Source organism: Pelodiscus sinensis, chromosome 4, assembly GCF_052426305.1.
Source record: "Pelodiscus sinensis isolate ZL-2025 chromosome 4, ASM5242630v1, whole genome shotgun sequence".
NCBI lineage: Eukaryota > Metazoa > Chordata > Testudines > Trionychidae > Pelodiscus > Pelodiscus sinensis.
In genome coordinates, this window is record NC_143055.1 from 122591565 (window position 1) to 122618328 (window position 26764).

Consider the following 26764-nt stretch of genomic DNA (forward strand, 5'->3'; position numbering starts at 1 on the left):
TATTATGAAAAGCTATTTCACTAGGAGGGTGTGAAGCACTGGAATGGGTTACCTAGGGAGGTGGTGGAATCTCCATCCCTAGAGGTTTTTAAGTCTCGGCTTGACAAAGCCCTGGCTGAGATGATTTAGTTGGGATTGGTTCTGCCTTGGGCAGGGGGCTGGACTTGATGACCAGTTCTTCCAGTTCTATGATTCTACGACACAGGAGCTGATTCTACTGTCTGCAGGACCTGAGCCAGAGCCGTCAACTGGGTCAGCCACAGGAGCATGTGAGCCTCCAACCCCTCCCCTTGTTACAAAGCGGGAGAACCTACAAGGAGACTTCTCTGAGGAGGGAGAAATTGGACTCTGGAGCCACACCACAAACTTAAGAACCAGACTTAGGAAAGAGGCTGGAAATCCTAGGCCTGGGGCCCCAGCGGCAGGGGCCTATACCCCCTTTGCCACCAACTAACTATGGGACCTAGCCACTAGGCCACCCTGTTGCCCTGGAGACCCAGGTACAAGTGGATTTAGGTAGTTTAGAAGGTGACAACCTAATACAGGTTGAACCTCCCAAAACCAGAACTCTCCATGGTCTGGCAGGGACACAGATGTTGCTGGACCAAAGAGCCCCCAATGTTAGAGCAATGCAAAGGCTGGGGAGAGCCAGCTGGGCCAGGAGTCATCTGGGGAGCCCCTGCTCTGGCCAGGGAACCTCCAGCGTTAGCGGGGCCAGGTGACTGGGGAGTCCCGACTCCAGCTAGGGAACCCCCAGTTTCAGTGGGGCTGTTAGTGGCAGCGGGGCCAGTGTGACTGGGCAGCCTCTGCCAGGGAACCCTCTGGCTAAAGCAGCGATGATGAAGGCGAGTGGCTGGAATCCCCAGCAGCAGTGGGATGGGCCCTCACAGCAGGGCAGGGCGGCCAGGTGGCCCCAACTGGGAACCCCGGGGAATACCCTGTGGCAACAGGTCTGGCAGCAGCCAAGCAGTCTCTTCTGAGAACCCCGGGAGACCCTGGGGCAGCAGGCAGGCAGCAGGGTGGGGAGCTGTGCCAGGCCAGTGCTGGGCAGTGGCAGGGCAGAGAGACCCAAGGAAAGGAGCCCTGGAGCACTGACCTCCCCTGTCCAGCAAACTCCCTGGTCTGGGATAGTTCAGTTTCCGAGGGTGTTGGACCAGGGAGGTCCAACATGTACATCCAAAGTAACACGTACCTTGTTTGAACCTGTGTATAAAAGTGTACCCCAAAAAGTTGTTTTTGTTCAACCAAGGGGGTAGTGTCTCAACTCTGGCATTTAGTCATGTCCATTGTCTCGGGCACAAATTCTGAGCCTACCTATAGACATCTGATCCAGGGCAGCTATTACTGTGCTTTGTTTACCATTAACCTGGCCTGGTGCCTTCAATCCTAATCTAATTTTGGGATCTTTGGCTCTCTCTCTCTCTCTTGGAGTCTGCTGCAGTGACTATTTGTGCCCACCAGCACGACACATATGAGCATACGCACATAACCAAACAGGTATCATCATGAATGGAGAAGGAAACCTGTCAGGACATCACTGGTAACACCTGTCTACTACAGGCACACACGTACATGCATGCAGCTGTGTGTGTAAAAAAGGGAAGGGAGTGCAGAGGGGAAGGGAACAGGCATGCATGTGGTGGGGGGTAAAATAGTGAAGGGGTAGTACGGGGAAGGGTACCTATGAGCAAGCATTGTTTGTGTGTAAAGGAAGGGAGAGCAAAAGGGAAGGGCACGTGCATGCGTGCAGATGTATGTGTGAAAAAGGGAAGGAGTTACAGATAGCAAGGTAACATTTGTGAGTGAATGTGTGCATGTGTGTATTTAAAAAATGGATGGATTTTCAGAGGAGAAGGGTACGAACATGCATGCGTGTATGTGTGTGTAATAAAGAGAACAAGTCTCAGAGGAGGGGGTGCATGCGTGCACGTGTGCAAATAAGGAAGGGGGCTCAGAAGACAAGGGCATGTAAGTGCATGCAGGTGTGTGTGTAAAAAAAGGGAAGGAGGTGCATATAGGAAGAGCACGTGTGTGTGTGTGTGTGTGTGCGTGTAAAAGGACAGGGTTGCAGAGGGGAAGGGCATGTGCATGCATGTGCATTTTGTGTGTAAAAAAAGGATGGGGCATAGAGGAGAAAAACACACTTGGGCATGCATGTGGTTGTGTGTGCCAAAAAGGGAAGCGTGCAGAAGGGAAAGGCATGTGAAATGGTCTCAGGTTACAGCATGGGAGGTCTAGGTTGGATATTAGAAAAACTTTTTCACTATTTTCACAGTGAAGTACTGGGATGGGTTACCTAGGGAGGTGGTAGCATCTCCATCCTTAGAGGTTTTTAAATCCCAGCTTGACAAAGCCCTGGCTGGGATAATTTAGTTGGGGCTGGTCCTGCTTTGGGCAGGGGGTGAACTTGATGACCTCCTGAGGTTTCTTTCAACCCCCTTCTAAGTCTTCCACTGACATTTGCTCTGCTTCCATAGTTTGAAGATAAGGCCAAAGACCTTGATCAAAGTTCTGTATAACTGTGTGCTTCTTGACTTCAATTTATTTTACATCCTTCTTGCTCTCTGTTTTATTCCATTTCCTCTTCTCTGTGCATCCTCCTTTTAACTACTCTTGCAATTCTGTATTTTCATTAGCTCAGAACATCGCTCATCTTGTACACACAAAAGCCAACCCTACTTTCAAGGCACTTTACCTTCACTTCAACACTAGCCTTTAAAAGTCCCTGCTATTATAAAACTTTCCTAAATTAAAAGCTCCACTGATACCTCAATGTCTCCATACAACTGTCTGTTATCTCATGTTTATCTGAGTCACTATATAAATTTGTGGCCCAAAATCAGTGAAGAATTTAGCCTCATAGCTTTCACGGAGGGTTATGTATAATCATGGCACTCTATAAATACTACTATTAACTTCTGAAAATTCAGAGCACATGACAAATCTTGTTTATAGCAAATATTGTAATAAAAGTTAATTATTTCCACCAATTCCTGTTGATTTCCCTTATGCAAGTCCAGTATTCTAGATCCAAACCTATATTAAACAGACTGCAAATTATGCTGGACTATGTAAGATGGTCTCATATAATTACACCTTCATACTGTTCTTAATTACCAAATTTTCTAGTATAGGTTTTTGTTTTCTGCATATTTATTGGATTTGTTTTAAATCTTCTGTGTGTGCATTTGTTTACCTTCCTTTGAGTTGTTTTTTATTTTATTTTTTACAATTCTTACCTTGCCTGAAATCTGGCTCAGAAGAAATAATAGATGGACTCTCACTGGAGGTACTATAGACATCACTGTAGTAAGATTTGTACATTCTCATAGGTTCTAAAAGTTGAAAGCAAAGTGTGAGGAAAGCAAAGGAACAATTGTTAGGCAAAATCAAATGTGATGTTAATTGACGCCCCCTCCTCGGATGTCTAACCATTTCTGTGGCCACAGTTTTAAAATGCTGAATACTGTGGCTACATCTAAACTACAGGCTTTTTGTGTAAGCAGCTTTTTTCGGAAGAGATCTTCCAAAAAAACTTCTTATGAAAGAGAGCGTCCAAAAAACAAAAAAGTGATATGCTTTTTCAAAAGATAGCATCCAGGCTGCCTGGACGCTATCTTGCATGTAAGTGGTGATTGCTATGGACAGAGTGGCCACCAGGGCAACTGCTTTTTTCTCTTTCCTGTTCTTCTGAAAAAACTCCCTCTTCCCTGTCCACACAAGTCTTTTTGCAAAAGAGCTCTTTCACAAAAAGGCTTCTTCCTCGTAGAATGAGGAATCCCAATTGCGCAACCCCCCCTCCGTTTTTTCAATTTACTGTCAAAAGAAAGCACTTGTAGTGTGGATGTAACTCAGGTTTTGTCGGAAAAATGGCCGTTTTTTGGACAAACCTCTGTAGTCTAGACCAGTTTTTCCCAAATGGTGGTTCACAGAACCCCAGGGTTCCACGAAGTGAAAAAAAGGGTTCTGCAAGAAAATTCCATTACAATAACATTTTTGATTTAAAAAAGAATAATAAACAATATTTAAGCATTTTTTAAATTTTATCGAAAACAATTTTCATTTGTGTTTGCCACGATAAGTGTCCCTGTGTAATGCCAGCTTAGTCAGAGAATGGGGATGATGATGTCACAACTCAGTAGTGCGATCGCCTGTTATATACCACCATAAAGCCCCATATTCACTCTCAGGGAGCGTGGATCACGTGGGTGACTGAATACGATTATACTAGATCCATGTTGGACAAAGTCAAAGCTTCAGCTGTCAAACCACTTGCTTGTATGGGAGTGCTCAGGCAGCGTTCTTGCAAATACTTTACTTCAATATAGTTGCGTGATTTCTTGTATTTAAAAATGTAACCGTGACAAATATAAATCAACTATGATAGATTAATCTACATATCATGACCTTGTTTAGCAATTGTTTATTATTATCCTTACTTATTTGTGTCTACTTTTCATCTTCATAAATAAGACTGTTATTAGGGGTTCCAGAAAATTCTTTTGAGTTTAAAAGTGGTTCTATGGCAAAATACAATTGGGAAACACTGGTCTAGACATACCTGTGCTGCATCAACCTGCCTCAATATCCCCCTTGATCCTGCACCCTATTCAAACACCCTTCTTGCTTTCTAATCTCTCAGCAGACCCATTTTTTTTACAAACTCTTTCCTTCCATGACTTTCACATTAAACTCATCACTGTTAGTTCAATTTAAACCAGAACTTTGTTACACAGATGGACAGTAGTGAGTACAGCTGGGGGGGGGAAAGGAGGGGGCTCTTAGACATTTCTGTAATTAAAATGATACTCATCATATACCACTCTGCTGCATTAATATTTTAATCTTGATCTTAGCCAAAAAATAGCATGAAAATAGAAAAGAAAGGACCTGATTCTGGAAATTGTTCTGTGTAGGCAAATTCTGCATGCATTCTCTACCTGGAAGAATCACAGTCTAAAATAGCTTTTGAAGTTCATTATTCTAGCGATGCTGTTAATAAATGAGTATTAACAAAAAGATATGACTCCCTTATGCCTGGAAATCATAGCCCAACCTGAAAGGAAAGTATGGTTGACTGCTATCTAGAAGGTTTGCTGTGGTACACTGTAGATTTCCAGCTGTCTCCCCAAATTTGACCCACACATCTTCTAAATTAATTTTCAGAGTTTTGCAAGATTTTTCCAATTTTTAAAAGTCTGACAGTCTGTATTCATCTTTCTGTCTGGAAATTTAACTGTTGGCATTACAAATATTTGTAAGATAGCTACACAGTATGCCCCATATAGAACAGAGCCTATTTTTTCGAATTTACTTTGTGCATTTCATAGTACAATATTATATATTTTGGCAAGTATCTGTCCAGTCCATCTCCCTGTTTGCATAGTGTTCACGCAGCAATGAGATCGAAATATTTAACAAAACTCATACAAAAACATGATTTTAGAGTGAAAAAAATTGCAGTAGCACATAGGGATGTTAAATATTGGTTAACTGAATAGTTGATTAACCTCATGAATTCTTATTGGTTAGTCAACTATTCTATAGTCCTTGGGCAGCCCTTGTTCAGGGGAAAGGGGTCAGAGCTCCCACACCTGGCCCAAGCTGGAACTGAGCTGGGCTGCCTGCCTGGCTTCTAATACACTTTAAATGCAGAGCCACAGTAGGGGTAGGTCCAGAACCCAGTGTAAGCTGGGACTGAGGTGGGCTGCTGCCCAGCCTGCTAAAAAAAACATGTATTGGAAAGGGGTGAGGGGGAAATGCGTGTAGTCTATAGCATTAACCTATAAGCTTTTGCTAATCGGCTAACTGACATGCTATTACATCCCTAGCAGCACACGGCATTAGATACAATATCTGAAATTACTTCTAACTCATTTTTTAAAATCAATTATACTTCAAGTTGTGGGGAGACGTTTTCAAAAGTGCCTAAGTAACCTGGCAGCCTAAGACCCACCAGCTTTCATGTTAAAATGGTGATGATGGGTCTTGCAAATATGTTAACCCAAAGTAACTTTCAGGTCCCATATGACATCTGATGGAGAAACCCCAAAAGTATCAACAGATTGGCTGACCTGGGTACAGAACAGAGACAGAACTGATTACTTTCATAAAGATAGAGAGCTGAAAGACTGGGTTTTTAAAGTCAGCAAGGAAAGAACTCCTGTTGAGGCTACAGAACAGGACAGACATGGAGAGATGGAGCCAAATAATTTTGGAAGTTTGGTATTTCTGAAATTCCTACTCCAGGACAGATCTACATAGCAGAAGCACATTTGTGCTTCATTAGAAATTTGTTACCTTGTTTGGTATACTTCCCTACTGCCTCATCAGGGAGGATGTTTCTGCTAACACTTCGTTGAGAACTGCTCAAAAAACCATTTTAGCTGTAAGATCTGACTCCATTCTAATACAAGTCAGAGCACACAAGTGTAACAGTATAAATACACTTCAGAGGAGTAGCTGAGTTAGTTTGTAACAAGAAAAGCTTAAAAAACAACAAATAGTCTAGTAGCACCTTAAAGACTAACAAAACATGTAGATGGTTTCATGAGCTTTTGTGGGCACAGCCACTGTCATCTGAAGAAGTGGCTTGAGTATACATATAAGCAGAAAACTGTTTGCCCGAAACAAATATGTCTTTCCTTTCTTCCTGAAGTGTGCAAAAGGGGCTTTGCTTCAAAGTATTTCAGAATGGCCACTTTTTGTATTTTGTTTGGAAAACAGGGGGAAAAAAAGGTGGAAAAACTGAGTACCAACATAGGAATAATTTCCCTAAACACAGCAATAACAACGGTGATCTTTCTTTCTTGGATTTGTAACTAGTCCACTTGCCTACACACTTCAACCAAGACTTAAGTTTGATGTGGCTACCTAAGAATTGGTACCAAACTATTTGACTGCAAACCACAACCCCTCTTATCAGTAGCTTGTTAATTATAGATTTTCAAGTGTGTTAAGATGACTCTCCCTCCACCCCCACACACTTAATAGTCCATTTGGTCAATAAACTGTGTTTCTGAAACTGAGAAATGTGGCTCACAAAGCATAAAAAGAAGTTATTAGGGAATTAAAAAAATTGAAAGGAAAATACATTTCAAAGAATAAAACCAAAGACACAAAGTAAAACTTGCAATAGTGTTTTCCTTTAAGGGACAGCAGGACACTTGACTTTACAAAGGAATATAAGGCTTTTCTGCTGACTAAGCCAGTTAGGAGGAATTAAACTCAGCAGCAAACTAGCGGGTAAGTCCATCTGGCATACAACAGGCTCCCAACTACTATTCAGTCTATAAATCTTTCTTCAGGGTGGTTTTATTAACAACACATAGGAAGAGCTCAAAAAAATGCCGGTACTGGATGAGAGATACCAGACCTGCCCACCTTCCACCAGCTGGCAAGAGAAACCCTTTCCCCACAGACTTTTGAACCATAGGCAGCTCGGCAAGGCTCGGGGATGGAGTAGCTGGAGAGTGCTCCTCTTTTACTATGCACCCAGCTGGTTATACATCCACCCTGGTGTATCAAGCAGGGAATCAAAACAGTATGTTGTTGTTAGTTCTCAGCTTCGTTTCCCCCTCTGCTAGGCTGTCCCGAGAGGCTGTGCCTTGGGAGACATCCCACCTTTGCTGGGAACTCCCTTAGGCTTAGATAAAACCAGATGGCTCCTATCCTGAATGGGGCTCCTCCAGCCAGAATTCCACTCCCACTCCTCCCTTTGCAATGAGCAATGCTGCATGCAGCCAGATCAGCAGCAAGAATGCTTCTAAGCAGCTGCAGCCAGAAAAGAACAGCAGCTTCTCCTAGTGGTGCTAGTTCACACCAGGGGGTGGTAGGTGAAACCGTAATGGGAAGCAGCAGGGGAAGAAGCACTCTGTCAACCTCCCTATAGTGTCAGGTCTTATTCAGGTGCTTCAGTTTGAATATTGAGGGGCCCAGCTTAAGCACTACATTTTCAAATCATGACAGGCCCGTACACAGGCAGGGTGCAAAGGGCGCAAAAGTAACCCTCGCATGGTCCTCCATGGTACCCCATGGGACTGATTCTGGCAGGCCAGGGGAAGGTAGGAGCAGCTCATTGCTCAAGCCAGTGGTCCCCAACCTTTTAGGGCTGCTGTGCGGCTGGGGTGGGGCTGCTCCCACGCTGTGCGTCCGGGGCCCGCGCATGTGCCGTGCGCCTGGAACCCGGGCCACAAGAATGGCATAGGGCCGGCCCTCATCACTCGGTGGGCGTAGATAAATGCCCCAGCGGGTGCCATGGCGCCCACGGGCACCGTGTTGGGGACCACTGGCCCAAGCTTTCCCCCTACCTGCATGCCCGGCTTCTACTACATTTAAACTACAGAGGTGCAGCTTATCAACTAATTGTAAACTCGATATAATTTCTTAGCAGGTTTTATGTCCCCCTGGGGTCTCATATTTTAATTTTTTATATATATTTACATTGTATTTTAAAAATGTTGTAAGCTGCCTTGAATATTTTAAATGGAGAGACAAAGTAAAAATATTTTAAATAAATAATAAATAATTATCCACTTCTTAGCATCCTTGGGCCACAATGTGGGGATTGGCTGGTCAGGGGCCAGCAGTGGCCACCATGTGGAAAGGCTGGGTTTTAGTGGGCAGAGAAGGGCCAGGGCCTTGGATAAAAGGGTCCACCCATGTTTAGTTTTACTTTTTCAAGCTGTCTGTTAAAATCACAAAGGCACTTAACATTAATGGGACACAGATTTTACCCAAGGCAAGACATGCAAGCTCAGACAAGTAACATACAGAAAGGCTCATCCCAGCAAATGCACAACAGAAATTAAAGAGTCACATTTCGATTGGAATTTTGTTATCCTGACACACATGACTCATATTACAAAGATACAGGTTTTCAAATTCAATACTACACAAATACTGGCTTTACAAAAGAGAAAAGGGAGAGAGAGGAGGAAGGGAGTCAGAGACAGGATGTGTTAAACAAGTATTGCGGAAAATAAACTTTTTAAAAAAGATGGCTAAACCATTTGAAAAGACTATTAGGCTACGTCTACACTGGCCCCTTTTCCGGAAGGGGCATGTAAATTTCAGCAGTCGTCGTAGGGAAATCCGCGGGGGATTTAAATATCCCCCGCGGCATTTAAATAAAAATGTCCGCCGCTTTTTTCCGGCTTTTAAAAAAGCCGGAAAAGAGCGTCTACACTGGTCTCGATCCTCCGGAAAAAGTGCCCTTTTCCGGAGGGTCTTATTCCTACTTTGAAGTATTTGGAGGGCCAGGAGGGCAGGGGCTGAGGGGGACGAGGAGACAGGGGCTGGGGGGACAAGGGGACCTGGGGGCTGAGAGGGTCAGGAGGGCAGGGGCCGGAAGGGCCAGGAGGGCAGGGGCAGGGGCGCCAGAGCTCCAGGCTCACGCGTCTAGACCCGGCCGGCGGCAGAGACGCGCTGAGCCCGCCCGCGAGCAGGAGGCTGACTCGAGTATAAGCCGAGGGGGGCATTTTTCAGCACAAAAACTGTGCTGAAAAACTCGGCTTATACTCGAGTATATACGGTATTTAATAAGAAAAAATGCCAATATGTATTTTAATATAACACCGCCTATGGGGCTTGCAGCTTTTTGCAAGCTGGTGTATTACAGTGCTGCTGTAATTAAGATTGTGTCAGTCTTTCCATTATAAGCCCTATTTTTCAAGTGGTTGTAATTTGGTTGTAAAATGTGCTCTGAGTGAAAACTTTTGAACACCTGATCCTCTTCATGAGAACACCTTCTTTGAAAATCCACAGTCAGCCTTTTAAGTTACATTAAGGTTTGCCACCTTACCTCAAAGTAAGGCAGATTTTAAAGTAACATGGCTTTTTTAATTCTTTAAGTTCCTTTGTGATGCAAAAAATAAAGTTATATTCAGCAGAGTTTAGCCTGCACTAAGATATGATGCCTTTTTGTAATTTGAAACCTCCCCACAAAAAGTACAAATTTTATATATATATATATATATATATCAGAGATGGACTAAAAACTTCAATCTTAAGTCAACAAAATTTCAAATCCCCAAAAAAACAGGTTTTGTGAATAGACACTTCCTCTCAGCCAGGCATGTGCAACATATATCTTCCTACAACACTGTAGTTCTACCTGTTGGCCAACATCAAGGACCTCTTCCTTTATGCTAAATGCCCACATTATTAAGGTACCCTTTTCCTCCTTGTAACCTCTTCTCTAAACTAAAGGCAGAGCATGATTATTTTCCACTAGCCCTTTCTCTCATGTCACTCAGGGCCAGGTGTGAAGATGTGATATTCTAATCAGGGGAGGAGAGAAGACACTGTACTCCCTTTCTTAGGATCTTCTCCTACTTTCTTCTTTCTGAGCAGTTCCTCCCTAAGCTGAGATCAGCCTCCCCACCTGTGAGCTGTGCAATCTGCTGTGAAAAAGACTTAGACAGTGATCTATGAGGTCCTGGACTAACACACTGCTATCTGCTTCCAAAAGATGGATAACACATTTTACCTGAGCTTCCTAGTGGATCAGTAGTTTCACCTATGCACCGCCCCCAAGCTACCTCAAAATGCTGTGCCTGTTTTCAGGTTCATGTACCCATTACAAATGCACTTCGAAATATTACCAACATTCTTGGAAGATGTAAAGCATCTGCTGAGCAAAAAGATTTTAAAAGTGGTTAACAGTGGTAAAGTACTATACAACTTATTTTTATGTAAATATATTCACCGCTACCACAGAATAAGCAAGTAAATTATACAAATTCAGCATTCTTTCCCTCCTCCAACATTTAAACTCTTGTCAGACATGTTAAGGGTCTAATCTACTTTAATGAGAACCAAGATCCTGTATGATATAGTAAGCAACTATGGAGCCTAAACGAGGACTGGAGAAAAAGAAGAGAGGTTAGACATAGTTTTATGAAATGTTTGCTCCATACAAAATAAGTAAGAGGAGTGTGTAACATTTAACAGACTTCTTGCGCAACTCAAACACAAATGAAGAAGTCTCTAATATGTAAAACCTCTTCACACTCCAACTTGATAAAAATATTCCTCACTGAATACCAATTTGAAATAAGTTTCATTGAGGATTCATACTTATAACAAGATTTTAGTCCAGTCATTTTAGAATAATAAACAGAAACTAAAACAGAACAGTTTTTTAAAAAGTAAGAGTCACATTTTGGAAGAAATCTCTCTCAAAATGACTTCTCTAACTAAAAATTCCCCTCCACCTAAAAGCAAAGCTCTCCTTTGGGCAAGAACTGCATGTCATAAATCAACATACAATAATGTTTATTTCAAAATTCTTTTTAAAGAGAATGTAAAATGTGCATAATACCAATAGGCCTATGCTGGAAACTGACTTACAAACTATTCTATCAAATAGCTATTGAGAATTCATAATGATGGTAAATGAGTCATTATTGTTTACACCCTCTCTAAGGAAATTTGTCATTTAACAGCACTGAATATCAAGCCAGAGTATCTGTTATCCCTAACACACTTTCACCCTTTCCTTACAGGAATTTAGTAGTTTCATACATTGGAGTCACTTCAAAAATTTTCAGAGCACAGACCTATGAATTTTTCTTCATAATCACTAACTGAATAGCAGTGATAAATTCTTGCTCATCAGTTGGACTGTTGGTCTTTGGTTTTGCTGTTGTGCAAGATTAACATGCACAAAAAAGAGCTCCTAAAGAGTGAGACAATTTTTTCTTCTTTACAGGGAGTGGTCTAGTTTTTGGTTTCATAAACTGTTATGTTCAAAGACTGACTGCTGGGTTGTTATATTAGATTAGCATTGCTTGGCTTTAAAGGTTTTCTAATAATATTCCCAGGAATAGCGATATTTAAAAACTAAGGAAGTAAGTGTTTAAAGAAAAAAAACCCTTTGTTTCAACATAAGAAACCCTAAAAAAATGTAACTAGATGGCACAGAAAGTATTGATGCTTTTTATTTTATTTATTATATTTTTGCATTTTTCTAGACAGAAGAGATGATATAGTCTCCTTAAACTAAGATCCTCAAATGACAAAATCCTTCACTTCCTACCTTAGTGTATACATTATAATGGGAAAGAGTCAAATTCCATATACACAATGGTTATCTCCAGGTATTTATCTTCACTCACTTTCATTCTAGTGCTTTAAAAATGTAGCATTTCTCAAAGATAAATGGATAGAAGGACAAGCAGTGGCATGTCAAGTTTCCCCACTGCATCTGAATAACATGTCTAACAATTCACAGGCAAGGAACACCTACAGTGAGAAGAAGGTAGTTTGATCTTCACACCTGTCAATCCTAAATCTCTACTAAGATGGCCAGAAGAAATCCCTGTAGTGATTTTTATTATTTAAGCCATACTTCAGAAAGGTATGTAGCCATTTCTCTAAATGGGGTTGCTTTCCTTAAATAAGGCTTTAGACAAGCCTACTAGAAAATGGATTGATACAACTATTTCATGAAGGCAGTCTTAGGCCAGCTATACACAGGAGGAGAAAGTCAAACTAAGATACACAACTCCAACCACGTGAATAGCGTAACTGGAGTCAAAGTACCTTAGCTTGACTTACCGTGGCATCCCTGCTGTGGGAGGTTGACAGGAGAAACTCTCCCATCAAATTCCCTTACTCCTCATGACCCCATGGAGTACCAGGGTAACGGGGGGCACCATCAGTGGTTAATGTAGCACAGGGGTGGGTAATACTACAGTGGCGGTTTTCCCAGTGTTAGCCTCTGGCATGTCGTCTCCCCTGTATTTATCAACATGGCCACAGGTATCAGCCATCACAGCTCCTGTTGGCTGCAGATTGCTGTTCCTGGCCAAAGGGAACAGTGGGAAATAGCATGGACTGGGAGACCACTTCCGGCAGCTCTGATTGGCTGGGAACGGTGATCCACAGCCAAGAGAAGTTGCAATCGCTAGTACCAGCTCTTGTACAGGTAAGCAGTGGAGCCCACCAGGAGCTAACCCTGGCAAGCTGGATCTGGCTCATGGGACAATATTTTCCCACCCCTGATTAAGTGGGTCCTTACTAGACTAGCTAAAACAACCCCTGGATGATCTCTGGAGTATCAATTTCCATCTACGTATAAATAAGGCCATACAACAGCCAGACTGCAATGACTTTTCAACACTACAAATCCTCAGTCAGATTCAAATCAGTAACCTAGCAGTGAAATCTAGCTCTGAATATCAACTAAATATAGCTGTTCTGGGTTGTGTAGTAACTAATTTTACAAGCTATGCAGCAAAGCATGATGCTTATTAAAGTTCATAATTTTTCCCTTAGTGTTACTTTTATTTACTAATACTACTTGTCCCTTGCACAACTAAACACTAGCAAGTCTTTTAAAAAAAATATGCAGCCAAATCCTGTGGGGTTTTACATACAATTTGATGAATGCTCACATATCTGATAAAAAAGAATTTTTTTTCTATAAATGCTTTATATAAATGCTTTGTTAGCCCATGAGTGTCATTGCCTCTTGATACCCCTGATAACTCAAAAAAGATTAGACTCATAGAATCCTAGGGCTGAAAGGTCATCAAGTCCAGCCCCCTGCGCATAACAAGACCAATCCCAACTAAATCATCCCAGTTGGGGCTTTGTCAAGCTGAGACTTAAATTAACGAGATTATCAAGACCATCCAAATGTATTTATATGCAACCAACCAACTGGTTTGGAAGATATATAAATTATTTCTTCTACTTCAAGGCATTAACCAATAGGTAATTAATGGGAGTTAGAAAGAAGCTTTCCCTAAAGGAAAGTTACTCTATAATTGTCTGTTACAGGGCTTCCTGCGATTTCATCTGAAGCATTTGTTGTGGGATAATGTCAAACAAGATACTGGCCTAAATGGGTAACTGGTCCGATCCAGTGTAGCTGTAGCAGCAGCCATTTTAATCCTTTGTTATTTACTTAAAACTCGAAAAGCAAAATATCACCTCCTCCAAGAGCTACTAAAGAAAGAATAACAATCAAATGGAAGAAGCCTTTGCATAAAGTCCCTCCTTACCAACATAATGTAGAAAATCCCACTAACCTTCTACATTCATGGCTTCTCTCAGAGCCTGCAATTTCTTCTGTCTCTCTCTGATCCTGTCAAAGGCACATGATATTGCTGCAGAGGTTGATGACTCTGGCACCGGGCACACCTGGTCCAGTTTTTGAGGGCCAAAGACATCCAATGCTATGCTTCCATCAGAGTATCTTGAGTCCTTATTCCTAGTGGTAGCTGAAGTCGGAACTGTAACTGCTTCATAGTGACTGTTGGGCCTGTGAGACTCTGCAGAATGGTCTGTCTCAGTTGCTTTGTCAGTTGTGCCTAGCAAGTCTGTGGAAGAAGCCCAAACCTTCCATTTGGCAAAATTATCTGCTCCTACGTTATTCTTTTCCTTCAAGTTGTTAGTTCTACACCGGTATGAACAGCAAGCATCTTCATGTCCAGAGTAGTAATCTGAGGACATGCCTCGGAAAAAGTCTCCCTCACCTGGTGCTCCGCTAATGGATAGGAATCCCATAGATTTACTAAGCCCTTTGTTCAGCATAGCCTGTTGAGAGAATTGAGTCTTGTGTACTTCTGATGCATCACTCATTAAACTTCTTCCTGGAAAGAGAAGAATCCATCATGCATAGCATTGTCAGTTCATGCACTGGAGTGCAACTAAAGTTATTGATTTTGTAAGCTACATACTATGTAAAAATGGTAGCTTTTGGTTTATCATGCAAATGCTGAAAAAACTATTTTAAAGGATTCTTCAGCTATGAATAATCCAGAACAATACTTATGTTATCAGATACTTTCCAACATTCATTTTTCTTGATTTTTGAACTATCCGAGGATGAATTCCTGACCCAGTAAAGAGGTATAACTAATAATTAAGGCTCTACAAAATTCATGGCCATGAAAAAACACAGACCATGAAATCTGATTTTTTTTGGTCTGCTTTTACCCTATACTACACAGATTTCACAGGGGAGATCAGCATTTCTTAAACTGGAGGCCCTGACCCAAAGAGCGTTGTTGGGGGAGGAGGAGGTTACAACATTATTTTGGGGGGGAGGTTCATGATACTGCCACCCTTACTCCTGTGCTACCTTCAGAGTCAGGAAGCCAGAGAGCAGTGGCTGTGGGATGAGCACCCATCCTGACAGTAACAGTGCAGAACTGGGGGTAGAAATATCATACCATGCTACCCTTACTTCTGCCTTCAGAGTCAGGAGACCAGAGAGTGGCAGCTGCTTATGGAGAGCCCAGCTCTGCAAGCAGCACTCTAGAAGCAAGGGTGGCAATACCATACCATGCCATCCTTACTTATGTGCTGCTGCTAGTAGTGGCTCTGCCTTCAGAGGTGGGCTCCCAGCCAGCAGCCACTTATCTCCAGCTGCCCCATTTTGAAGGCACAGCTGCATAGAAGTAAGGATAGCAGTACTACAAACACGCCCTCTAATAACCTTGTGACCGCCCACAACTCCTTTTTGTGTTAGGAACCCTACAATTTCAATTCCATGACATTTCAGATTATAATATCTGAAATCATGAAATGTATGATTTTTAAAATGCTATGACCAAAATGGACTGTGAATTTGGTACGAGCCTGCTTATAATACTTTAAAACATACAAGGTGAAATAAATATATTTTAAGATTTTAAGAGAGTTTTCTCCCATCAAATAATGGTCTTTTAAAAATAATTGGAAGCATTCCTGAAAATATTTGCATTATCTTTTACATAATCCTCCCCCTCCCACCTGCTCTAAAGGAAAAATCCACAGTTTTATTGTGTTATGACAAGTCTAGTTTTGTTCTACTTAACTGGATACACTACTATATTGGCTGCAGTACGAGGTGACTACGTAACTTGGAATTTAAAACATCCTGGATCTTATAGTAATTAATATTTTGGAAAATGTTAGACCTCTTGATTAGCTTTCTAAACTTATAGTAAGCACTCAGAATTTTCAAGAACAGAATAACTGTAGGAGCATTTATGCTTTACATTAAGGTAGCATTTCAGGCAAGTAAGCTATTTTGAAATTACTTAAACATAATCATATGAAATAAGATATTTCTTCTACAAATGTACTTGGAAGAATGCTAAACTTTACTTAACCTCAGCATTACCCCACTATTACTGAAAACTTTCAGTGCAAGTTTACGTTTTTGTCATGAAACCTTCAGGAAACTATGGGCCCAATTTCACAAACACAAAATCCTTAGGAGCACTTTGTTACTTTGTAGATCCTACAAACTACACAGTACATGCATGGCCACACTTCAGAGTTGACAGTGCTGTAGCTGCATCCACGCTGCTGTAAGCTCTACAATTAGGGTTGCCAGGTGTCCGGCATTGGCCCGGACAGTCTGGTATTTTCGCCTCCTGTCTGGTAAAAAAAATTCAGAAAATACCGGACACCTAAAATGTCCGATATTTTCTGATTTTTTTATTGGTCAGGAGGTGAAAATACTGGACACTTGGCAACCATAGTGCCCGGATCAGCTGATCGTTGGCACAGCGCGGTAGCCATTTTTATTTTAATGAAGCGGGGATTATTTAACTCCCCGCTTCTTTGACTATGCCGAGCAAACTATTTTACATGGCTCTGTCGATGGAGCCATGTAGTCTAGACGTACCCCAGATGCGACCCGCCATCCCCCCGGCGTCGGCTGGTTGGGGAAGGCGCATGACACTGTAGGCTGGCACTTTCTTCCCTGAGTGTAACATCAGGATCGAGGATGTTGAAATGCAATTGTGCCATTCAACATGCCATGGCTGATGAAGTCATACACTTGGACCCAAGCAAGGACCGATTCAGTGGCCACCTCTCCAGGGCCCACACACTGTCCGAATGCACCTCCGCTCTGCCTCCTGACCTGCTGGATGTGGAGGAGCACATCATCCCCCAAGTGATATCCGCATGTTGTGTTCTCCACAACATCATGGCGAGGAAAGGGGAGTCCTTCCTTCCAAGATGGGGGGCAGAGGCGAACCAGGAGGGATGGGCCTTCGAGCAGCCACACACAGCTGTCATCCAGAAGGCCTAGCAGGCGAGGGGTGAGCATCTGGAAGGCCCTAAGGGAGAGTTTCTCTCAAGGAAGCCAGTAACTCTTCCCAGGAGCTCCCCACTAGGTGCCTGTGCCATTCCCCTCTCTGACTTTCCTCCAGCAACCCCTCCACTCCTCTCTCCTGCAGACACAATAAAAAACATGTTTTGCGTTTTTTTTTAAATTGCTTATTTGGGATAGAAGTACATTGGGAAGAAGGGAGGGCTGAGAACCTGGAAATGGGGAATCATAGAACCATAGAACTGGAAGAGACCTCAGAAGGTCATCAAGTCCAGCCCCCTGCTCTAGGCAGGACCATTCCCAACTAAATCAACCTGGCCAAAGCTTTGTCAAGCCAAGACTTAAACACCTATAGGGATGGAGACTCCACTACTTCCCTAGGTAGCCCATTCCACTGCTTCACCACCCTCCTAGTGAAATAGTTTTTCCTAATATCCAACCTGGACCTCTCCCACCACAACTTGAGATCATTGCTCCATGTTCTACTATCTGTCACTACTGAGAACAGCCTCTCTCCATCCTCTTTGGAACCTCCCTTCAGGAAGTTGAAGGCTGCTATCAAATCCCCCCTCACTCTTCTCTTCTGCAGACTAAACAGATCCAACTCCCTCAGCCTCTCCTTATAACTCATATGCTCCAGCTGCCTAATCATTTTGGTTGCCCTCTGCTGGACCCTCTCCAATGTGTCCACATCCTTTTTGTAGTGGGGGGCCCAGAACTGGACACAATACTCCAGATGTGGCCTCACCAAAGCTGAATAAAGGGGAATAATGACATCTCTGGATCTGCTGGCAATGCTCCTCTTAATGCAACCTAATATGCCATTAGCCTTCTTGGCTACAAGGGCACACTGTTGACTCATATCCAGCTTCTCATCCACTGTAACCCCCAGGTCCTTTTCTGCAGAACTACTACTTAACTGGTTGGTCCCCAGCTTGTAACTATGCTTGGGATTCTTCCGTCCCAAGTGCAGGACTCTGCACTTGTCCTTGTTGAACCTCATCAGATTTATTGTGGCTCAATCCTCCAAGTTGTCTAAGTCACTCTGGACCCTATTTCTGCCCTCAAGCGTATCTACCTCTCCCCCCAGCTTAGTGTCATCTGCAAACTTGCTGAGGGTGCAATCCATCCCCTCATCCAGGTCATTATTAAAGATATTGAACAAAACTGGTCCTAGAACCCAACCTTGGGGCACTCCGCTGGAAATGGACCGCCATCCTGACATCGAGTCATTGATCACTACCCGCTGGGCCAGACATCTTTCTATCCATCTTACTATCCATTTGTCCAATCCACATTTCCTTAACTTGCTGGCAAGAATATTGTGGGAGACCGTATCAAAAGCCTTTCTAAACTCAAGGTATATCACAGCCACTGACTTTCCCATGTCCACAGAGCCAGTTACCTCATCAGAGAAGCTAATCAGATTGGTCAGGCAGGACTTTCCCTTTGTGAATCCATGCTGACTATTCCTAATCACTTTCCTCTCTTCCAAGTGCCTCAAAATGGATTATTTAAGGATCCCTTCCATGATTTTTCCAGGAACCGAGGTAAGACTAACCGGCCTATAATTCTCTGGATCATCCTTCTTCCCTTTTTTGAAGATGGGCACTACATTTGCCTTTTTCCAATCATCCGGGATCTCTCCTGATCTCCACGGCTTTTCAAAGATAATGGCCAAAGGCTCCTCAATGACATTTGCCAACTCCATCAGTACCCTCGGATGCATTAAGTCCGTACCCATGGATTTGTGTACGTTTAGCTTTTCTAAATAGTTCCTAACCTGGTCTTTACCCACCACAGGCTGTCCATCTTCATCCCATCTTGTTTGTTGGTGTGTGGTAGTGGTTTCCTCTTTCCCCCCTCTTCTCTGTTTTTGAGTGAGGCTTTAGAGAGGGAGCTCTCCAGGTAGAGGAGAAGCAAATACAGGACTCTTGAGGGAAGTGTGTGTTGTGTTTGGGGCTTTCTTGTCATGTGCTTAGCTTGTGTTTGTGAGTGAGGGTTGGTGTGTGTTCTTTTTTGGTTTTGTTTGTTTGTTTGTTTTTTCCCCTGTGTTTGTGAGTGAGGCTTTTTTTTTTCCAGTTCCCCTTTGTCCTCCCTCTCCCCTTGATGGAGTTTGTGCTGTGATTGGCAGGTGGAAACTGTTGGCTTCTAATTAAAGTTTGGCATCGGAGGAGCAGGTTCAGGCATGGGAGTGGAGAGCAGGGACTGGAGCCGGGTAGGTGAGAAGCTCCCAGATGGTCACACATATGTTGTGGCCTTGCTGCAGCAGCTCTGCCCACATCTGGGCCTGCCACCGCATGCTGTCCCGGACCTTCTGGAAAAATGGTGCAGTGTAGATGCGCCCTCAGAGTGAACTTTTAAAATAACCCAGATGAGATATTAGCCTATATTTCCTCCCTCTGAGTCAGCCTTGAAGTCCTCTTCACAAAAGAAAACAATCCTTGAGCACAAAGTAATCTGTTGCGTTGAACCTTCTATTGTGAAAGAGTTCTGGAATCTAAACTGCTGCCCTTTGTTAGAGAGTTGATCAACTCTCCTCAAGACACACATTAGGCTCCTGCTGAGCTTCTAGTGAGTCTATTATTTTTTATAGCATTTTACTGAGTGCTCTAAGTGTTTCTACAAACACTTTGAAAACTAACTGATTTGTATCCTTAAGCTTTAGCTCGCTACTCTTTTCTTGTTACCATTTTGGCTTGAATAACACCTGGCATGATAAATGAGCTCTTCTTATCCTTACAGTCATACCATTTTACTGTTCTAAGCTTCAGAAGAAACTAAATGTCTTCAAATGAGCACAAAAGCTCCTGTCATTGAAAATACTAAAATGAAAGGCTTTGTTAAAGGGATAAAAAAGTTCTAAAACTAAGTGTTACAAAACTAAGTCAATATTCCAAAATTAGGGTTAAAGCCCTAAGCCTCAATTTAAAAAAAAGAAAAAGAAAATAATCTATGGCTGGCCACCATCTTACATGTTTACATCTACTGATTATTTGTGCTATTAATTATTCAGAAGGCCCCTAGCTCAAATGTTCAATGACTGGCTGTCAGCCAGTTTGCATATTAATGACCTTCAAATGGTCTTAGGCCAAAACACCACCATATATCAGTCTGTTGCTGTCAATGGCCCCCTCTCCCCACCCTGAATTATATGCAAACTTTGTGGTTTAGGAAAGGGAGTAACTACTGCAGTGCATGGGAGCATGGTAGGTGCACTTTAGCAACATCTCAAACATTAGAAATGTATTTCAGTATTTTCATTAATTAAGATTCTTGATGTTGGGGAGGACATCAAAGTGAAATCGCCAATTTCCTCTCTTCCCCCACAAGTTCCAATTCTAAGTCAGATTTTTTTATTGGAAAAATTGCTTTCTGTATTACTTCACCTAATTGTTTTACTTTCCAAATCAGATTGCCTACGCTGAAATGAAATACATGCAGTAAGTCTAGTGAAAAAATGGTGATGTTATAGGAAAGTGAGGAAATTCCTGCCCCCAAAATAGATGGTTATAGAATACAATGACTGCATTTCAGGATGATCTGTGACCCATACAGGGCCCAAAAGCTTGCACATGTTTAATGATTTCCTGAACAATAACAAAAACTGAGTCCAAATGTATTAAAACCATCAGGTATGTCTCCTCACACAGTAACAAGCATGCCTGTTCTATACTGACAGTAAGTTCAGTAAGGGTGTGTCTAGACTACATGCCTCCTTCGACGGAGGCATGTAGATTAGCCAGATCGGAAGAGGGAAATGAAGCCGCGATTAAAATAATCGCGGCTTCATTTAAATTTAAATGGCTGCCCCGATCTGCCGATCAGCTGTTTGTCGGCAGATCGGGGGAGTCTGGACGCGATGCCCCGACAAAGAAGCCTTTCTTCATCGACACAGGTAAACCTGGTTTCACGAGGCTTACCTGTGTCGATGAAGAAAGGCTTCTTTGTCGGGGCATCGCGTCCAGACTCCCCCGATCTGCCGACAAACAGCTGATCGGCAGATCGGGGCAGCCATTTAAATTTAAATGAAGCCGCGATTATTTTAATCGCGGCTTCATTTCCCTCTTCCGATCTGGCTAATCTACATGCCTCCGTCGAAGGAGGCATGTAGTCTAGACACACCCTAAGGGACCATGACCTGTACAAATATAGGAATGAGAAAACGGGAGGAGAAGAATGACATCAACCTCAAGCATTGCTTGTATATTATGGACATGTAGGCAAGTGCTGGCAAGCCCTACTAAGTGCTCTGTTTTCAGTCAAGCCTCAGCAAAGAGGAGACTGACTCCTCCAGCCAGCGTGTGCGTTCCTATTCCTTAACTCACATGCCACTTGATCTTTCCTCAAAGGGAGGAGCGAGGTCCCTAACTGATATCTCATCCCCAGGGACTGGGATAGCGCTCCTGGCGGCAGGAGAGCAGATAAGCAGTTTGTGAAGTGGATGTCTTGTCAGAGACCAGCGCATGAAGGCATACCTGATAGAAGCCCATTTCCACACTGATTTCATTCTGCTGACTGGGATTCTTAGAACGCCACCCTTAAACGATTCACACATTGACTTATACTGCCCATGTCAGCCTCTAACATATAACCAAAGGGAAATCAGTGTTGGCCTTAGCATTTAGGCATTAGGCTGTAAAACAGTGTCACTACAATCTCCTGTGATCTCGTCACAAAGCACAGGACAGAAATAAGGATTTTGGAGAGAGCTGTGTGAATGAGTCTATGCATCCCCTTAACTCAGGGATGGGAAACCTCCGCCCCCCAGATTAAGTGAAGGAACAGTTCTTCATGCAAACAGGGATTTTTTTGCACTTGACTTGAATTTTGCATATTTTTCTTTTTCCTGCATTTCATTATAAATCACAGAGTAAACAGCAATATTAACACAAGTGCTCAAAATATTACCCCTTCCCTACAAACTCACAGCTGTGAAAACACAATACATTTTTAAAAACCATTTTTTTTGCTTATCTAGATGTCTTTAATCCTTTTTACTTCTTCCCATTCTGCAGTTCAGTCTACATTATTTTTATATCTATTCTTTTTATCTATTTCTATCATGCTCATCACAATGGCATGCTAGTATCTATTTTCTAGCACCATATCTAGATATTTAACCTTTAGCTGATGGTATCTTAATGCCAATTTTTATATTCTGTAAATAATGCAAACGCAATGATAGTAATTACATGATTCTAATGTGTAATGGAATAATTAAATATGATGAGAGTAGAGATAAACAAATACTGAAATTAAAAGCAAAAAATGTATTATAAAACACTTCTGATTAAAGTTGGGTGACTTTTTTCAGACAAATAGTTTATTTACTGAAAAATGAAGTTTTAGTCAATCTAAAATTATTCATGAATTTGATATAAATTTGCTGATGATTGTCAGCCAGAACAAATATCAGAAGACTCAGATGCCAGGGATAGGGAACACGATGTCACCTCCTTTATAATCTTTAGCCTAGAGGACAAGGCACTCATCTAGGAGGTGGGAAACGCAGGTTCAAGTTCCCTCTATGTCTGATGTGAAAGAGGGATTTGTACTTTGGTCTTCTGCATGCTAGGTAAATGCTCTAACTCCTAGGATGCACAAACATGGTCATTCCCTGTCCCAAGCACTATTAGGTCATTATGAATGACAAAGAATAGTCATTGAACTACGAAAAAAGAGCAAAGGTGATTGCAATTTGGTGGTTAGGGTACTTGCCTGCAACAATATCCACATTTTCAAATTTGTTTGGTACACTTACTAACAAAGGGCCAAATTCTGCCATCTTTACTTAAACTATGTAGGACATTGCTTTCTAAATAGTCTCATTGATTTACCTCCAAGCACGATCACCAAACTCTGGCTCTAAAAAAGCTACATCTATTAGTTTGCCTCTAGCAGTTCATTATCAAAACAGTGCAGGCAATTGATCAGATGTTATGTAACCGTTGATGCTGTCAATGCAATTTATCTGACAGTTCTAGAATACAGGCTATATTTATTCTCATTCTGTGTATATAGTTCAATCCTTTTAAAGTACTTTCTCCTATCTTGTTTTTCTTCTGACCAACATAAAATTTATTTTGTTATTCAGGCATACAATAACATCTTTTTAATATATATAGCTTAGATTGAGACAGGGTCAGTGCCTTGTACTTCTTAGTGTATATGCACCCATTGTGTCTGCTAGAGACAACAAAAAGGAGACACTGCAATAGCCTGAATTCAGTTCTCTCTAAAACATTTTAAATCAAAGCAGCATACACACCACAATTTTAATGCTAGGGTTGGTCAAAACTGTACCACATACCAAAGGTAGTTGGACATCATGTATTTGAAGCAAGAACACAAATGGCATTTTCTTTCTTCAAACTTATGCACAGCATGAACTTGCTATTGAAAGCTCATTTTTCCAACAGATGAACTAATACAAAGCAACTTGGATGCACCCTTGGTCGAAACACTGGCATATGACTTGCTATTTCATTTCAAAATAAAATATCTTTCTGATGTTATGTTGACTTGTGCAATGTGTGGCTCTGGCTCACTATTACATCTCCTTGAGCCTTTGTCCACCTACATGTTGTCATTCTGCTGTATGCTGGGAAAAGTTGGATATAGGTGAACTTCAAATGCCTGAGACACAAACATTGCTTCAACTTAGTCTTGATGCTTCCTTAATCATCAACAAGCAGCCATCCACTATTGAGGTGGACTGAATTAACATCAAGGAAACAATCTACAAAACTGCTGCTGAATTACTAGGTTTCCAAAAATGCATACACAAGAACTGGTTGATGACAAGGACAAGCTATTCTTGATGAGATGCATATGACACACCTGGATCAACAATAAAGAGAATGCCTCCAGGAAATCAGCATACATTCAATCTAAGCAGAAGGCACAAGTCGAATTACAACAAATAAAAGGGGAATGGTAGAAATATAAAGCAGTCAAACTTCAAGATGCAGCCAATAGACATGATTTTAAAGCAGCGGTGGGTAATAATTTTTAATGGGGGGCCACCACAAGATTTTGCAAATGATCAAGGGCTGCACTTCTCTGAAAGGGGTGGGGAGTCTGGGATGAAGGTTGAGTGCAGAAGGGAGCTTGGGGTAGGGAACTGGGGTGCAGGGTCTGTCTGAGAGGGAGTTTAGATGAAGGAGGGGTTGTAATCTAGGGCAGGGATTTGGGTTGCAAGGTCCGGGAGAAGGAGAGGATTCTGGCCGGGGGGAAGGGCTCTACAAGGGAGTGCAGTGTCTGGGAGGGAATTGTGGCCTGCAAGAAGAGGGGAAATGGGGTGCAGATGGTTTGGATGGTGACCTGGAGCAGGAAGGGGTGGTGACCTGGGGCAGGTAGTTGGGGAGAGAGAAGGAGTAGGATGCCAGAGGCAGGTTTTGGCTGGGAGGTACTTTAACTAGGTGGCTAGGCCAGGCAGCAGACCTGCAGGAACCTGAGGCAGGCTTTCTTCCTTTCCGCTGCAGTCCCAGGATGGTCAGGCTGGCTGCTCCACATGGGTCTGCTCCGGGCAAGAGGGTTTGAGGGAGGCGTCACCTGATGCCTCTACCCCCAGCAAAACTTTTCAGCTTCTATTTGCTAGAGAACCTCCCCCATTCCTCCCCAGAATTCAGAGCACAGAGCAGCTGCCATTTAAAGGAAGGCCCTGGTGAGGTGTGGGCTAGGCAGCAGCCAACAGGGGAGTTTGCCTGGGAAATGTAAGTGTGCCTGGGAAATCTGCGCATGCACAGATCACCCAAACCTGGCTCCTCTGGGTTGCAATCTACTCGCCATGGGCGAGTAGACTGCATTATTTGTCAAGCCCTGCTGATTCTACACACTCCTTAGGAATGGGATACAGTAGGAGTGAGGTTCAACCGCTACAGAGGGAAGGAGAACCTATAAACTGGAAGATGGTGTTGAGAGCAAGATGTATTGAAGAACAGAACTGAAATGTAGCACTGAGAGGTGAAAGACTGGGAGAAGACACTGGAAATCAGGAGGGCATGCACCTTAGGCAGAAGAAAAGGATTCCTTAGGATTTGAACACAATGTGGATGAGTTGGGAAAACCAGCAGTGTGAGCTGTATGGGTTGGGAATAAACAGGTTGCCAACAGAGAAAAGAAAGAATCTATCTCTTAAAAAACAGGGAAGGAAAAAGGACCCAATATAGTAAGCACATATTTTGTTTTTATAGCCAATGGGGACCTTGCCAATATCATCAGCCTAGCACAGAAGTGGCTTTGGTTGCTGAAATATAGTCACACCATTTGTCCAGAGAGGGGAAAGAGAAAGTACAGTAAAACTCCGATGGTCCGGCATCTGACGGTCCGGCACTCCTGATGGTCCGGCACCATCAGGAACCCGGAAGTGCTCCGGGCAGCTGGACCCCATTGGAGCTGCTCTGCCCCCAGCTTCCCCGATTCAGCCGCTGCTAAAACTGACCAGCGCTGAATCCGGGAAGCAGGGGGCAGAACAGCTGGAATGCTGCCGGGTAGGTCCAGTAGCACTGCCCCTCGGGGCTGCGGGACCAACCCGGCAGCACCCCAGCTGTCCCGGATTCAGCCGCTGCTGAAATTGACCAGCGGCTGACTCCAGGAAGCCCGAGACAGAGCTGCTCTGCCCCAGCTTCCTGGAATCAGCCGCTGGTCAGTTTCAGCAGCAGCTGACTTGGGTACACCTGGGACAGAGCAGCTGGGGTGCTGCTGGGTTGGTCCACGCAGCGCCGAGGTTTGGCGCTACCAGACCAACCCAGCAGCGCTCCAGCTGCTCTGTCCCAGGCGTCCTGATTAAGCCGCTGCTGAAACTGACCAGGGCTGACTCCAGGAAGCCTGGGGCAGAGCAGCTCTACCTCTGGCTTTCTGGAGTCAGCCGCTGATCAGTTTCTGCAGCGGCTGACTTGGGGACACCTGGGGCAGAGAAGCTGGGGTGCTGCCGGGTTGGTCCAGTAGCGCCGAGAAGAGCAGCTGGGGTGCTGACGGGTTGGTCTCACGGCGCCAAGGGTCGGTGCTACCGGACCAACCCGGCAGCACTCCAGCTGCTCTGCTGCAGGCGTCCCCGATTCAGCCGCTGCTGAAACTGACCAGCAGCGGCTGAATCAGGGACTCCTGGGGCAGAGCCGGACTATCAGAAGGGAAGGCTATGAGGGGGTCTGGGGTAGCATTCCCCCCACCCCACCCCAGACCCCTCATAGCCCCCCCTTCTGATAGTCCGGCATATCTGATAATCTGGCACCCCCTGGGTCCTAAAGGTGCAGGATTATCGGAAGTTTACTGTACTATTTCTTGAAGTAATCATTTGAGAATCAGATTTAGAAGGAGGTGATCGGATTATGTTCACTCAACACAGCAATGCTCAGATATTCAAAATGCAATTAAGAATTCATACAGCACCCAAAGCATTCTATGTGCTTGTCATCTGAATATGTGGGAGTTAAAGCACGGAAACTGGCTAGGTCAAGTCAAGTGTGTGAGTAAGGAGAAATATAGCGAGAGTGCTCCGATAGTGATTTAAAGGTCCTGAAACTCCAGGCACCACAGCTGCTCCAGTAGCAATGGCTGGGAGCCTCAGGTCCTTTTGAATCACAGGTCTCTGGGGCAGTTACCCACTTTGCTTCCCTGTCAGCAGGCATGAATGGAATGGCTCCAAGGAAGTACGACAAGACAGCGAGCACTTAATCACTTATGTATCACTTAAACCTA

General features: G+C 43.3%; 1 protein-coding gene across 15 annotated transcripts in view; it reads right to left on the reverse strand.

Annotated features, from left to right (window-relative positions):
* PTPN13 (protein tyrosine phosphatase non-receptor type 13) overlaps positions 1-26764 on the reverse strand; it is a 236856-nt gene that overhangs the window by 118274 nt on the left and 91818 nt on the right. For 11 of the 15 annotated variants that reach the window (XM_075929556.2, XM_075929553.2, XM_075929548.2 and 8 more), the window contains exons 7-8: positions 14040-14603; positions 3240-3335 (exon numbers count right to left, since the gene is read on the reverse strand). In XM_075929556.2, coding sequence (XP_075785671.2) covers positions 3240-3335; positions 14040-14603 — 660 coding nt within the window. The remainder of the gene's footprint in view (positions 1-3239; positions 3336-14039; positions 14604-26764) is intronic. The other 4 variants (XM_075929555.2, XM_075929554.2, XM_075929552.2 and 1 more) reach the window with 1 other exon arrangement.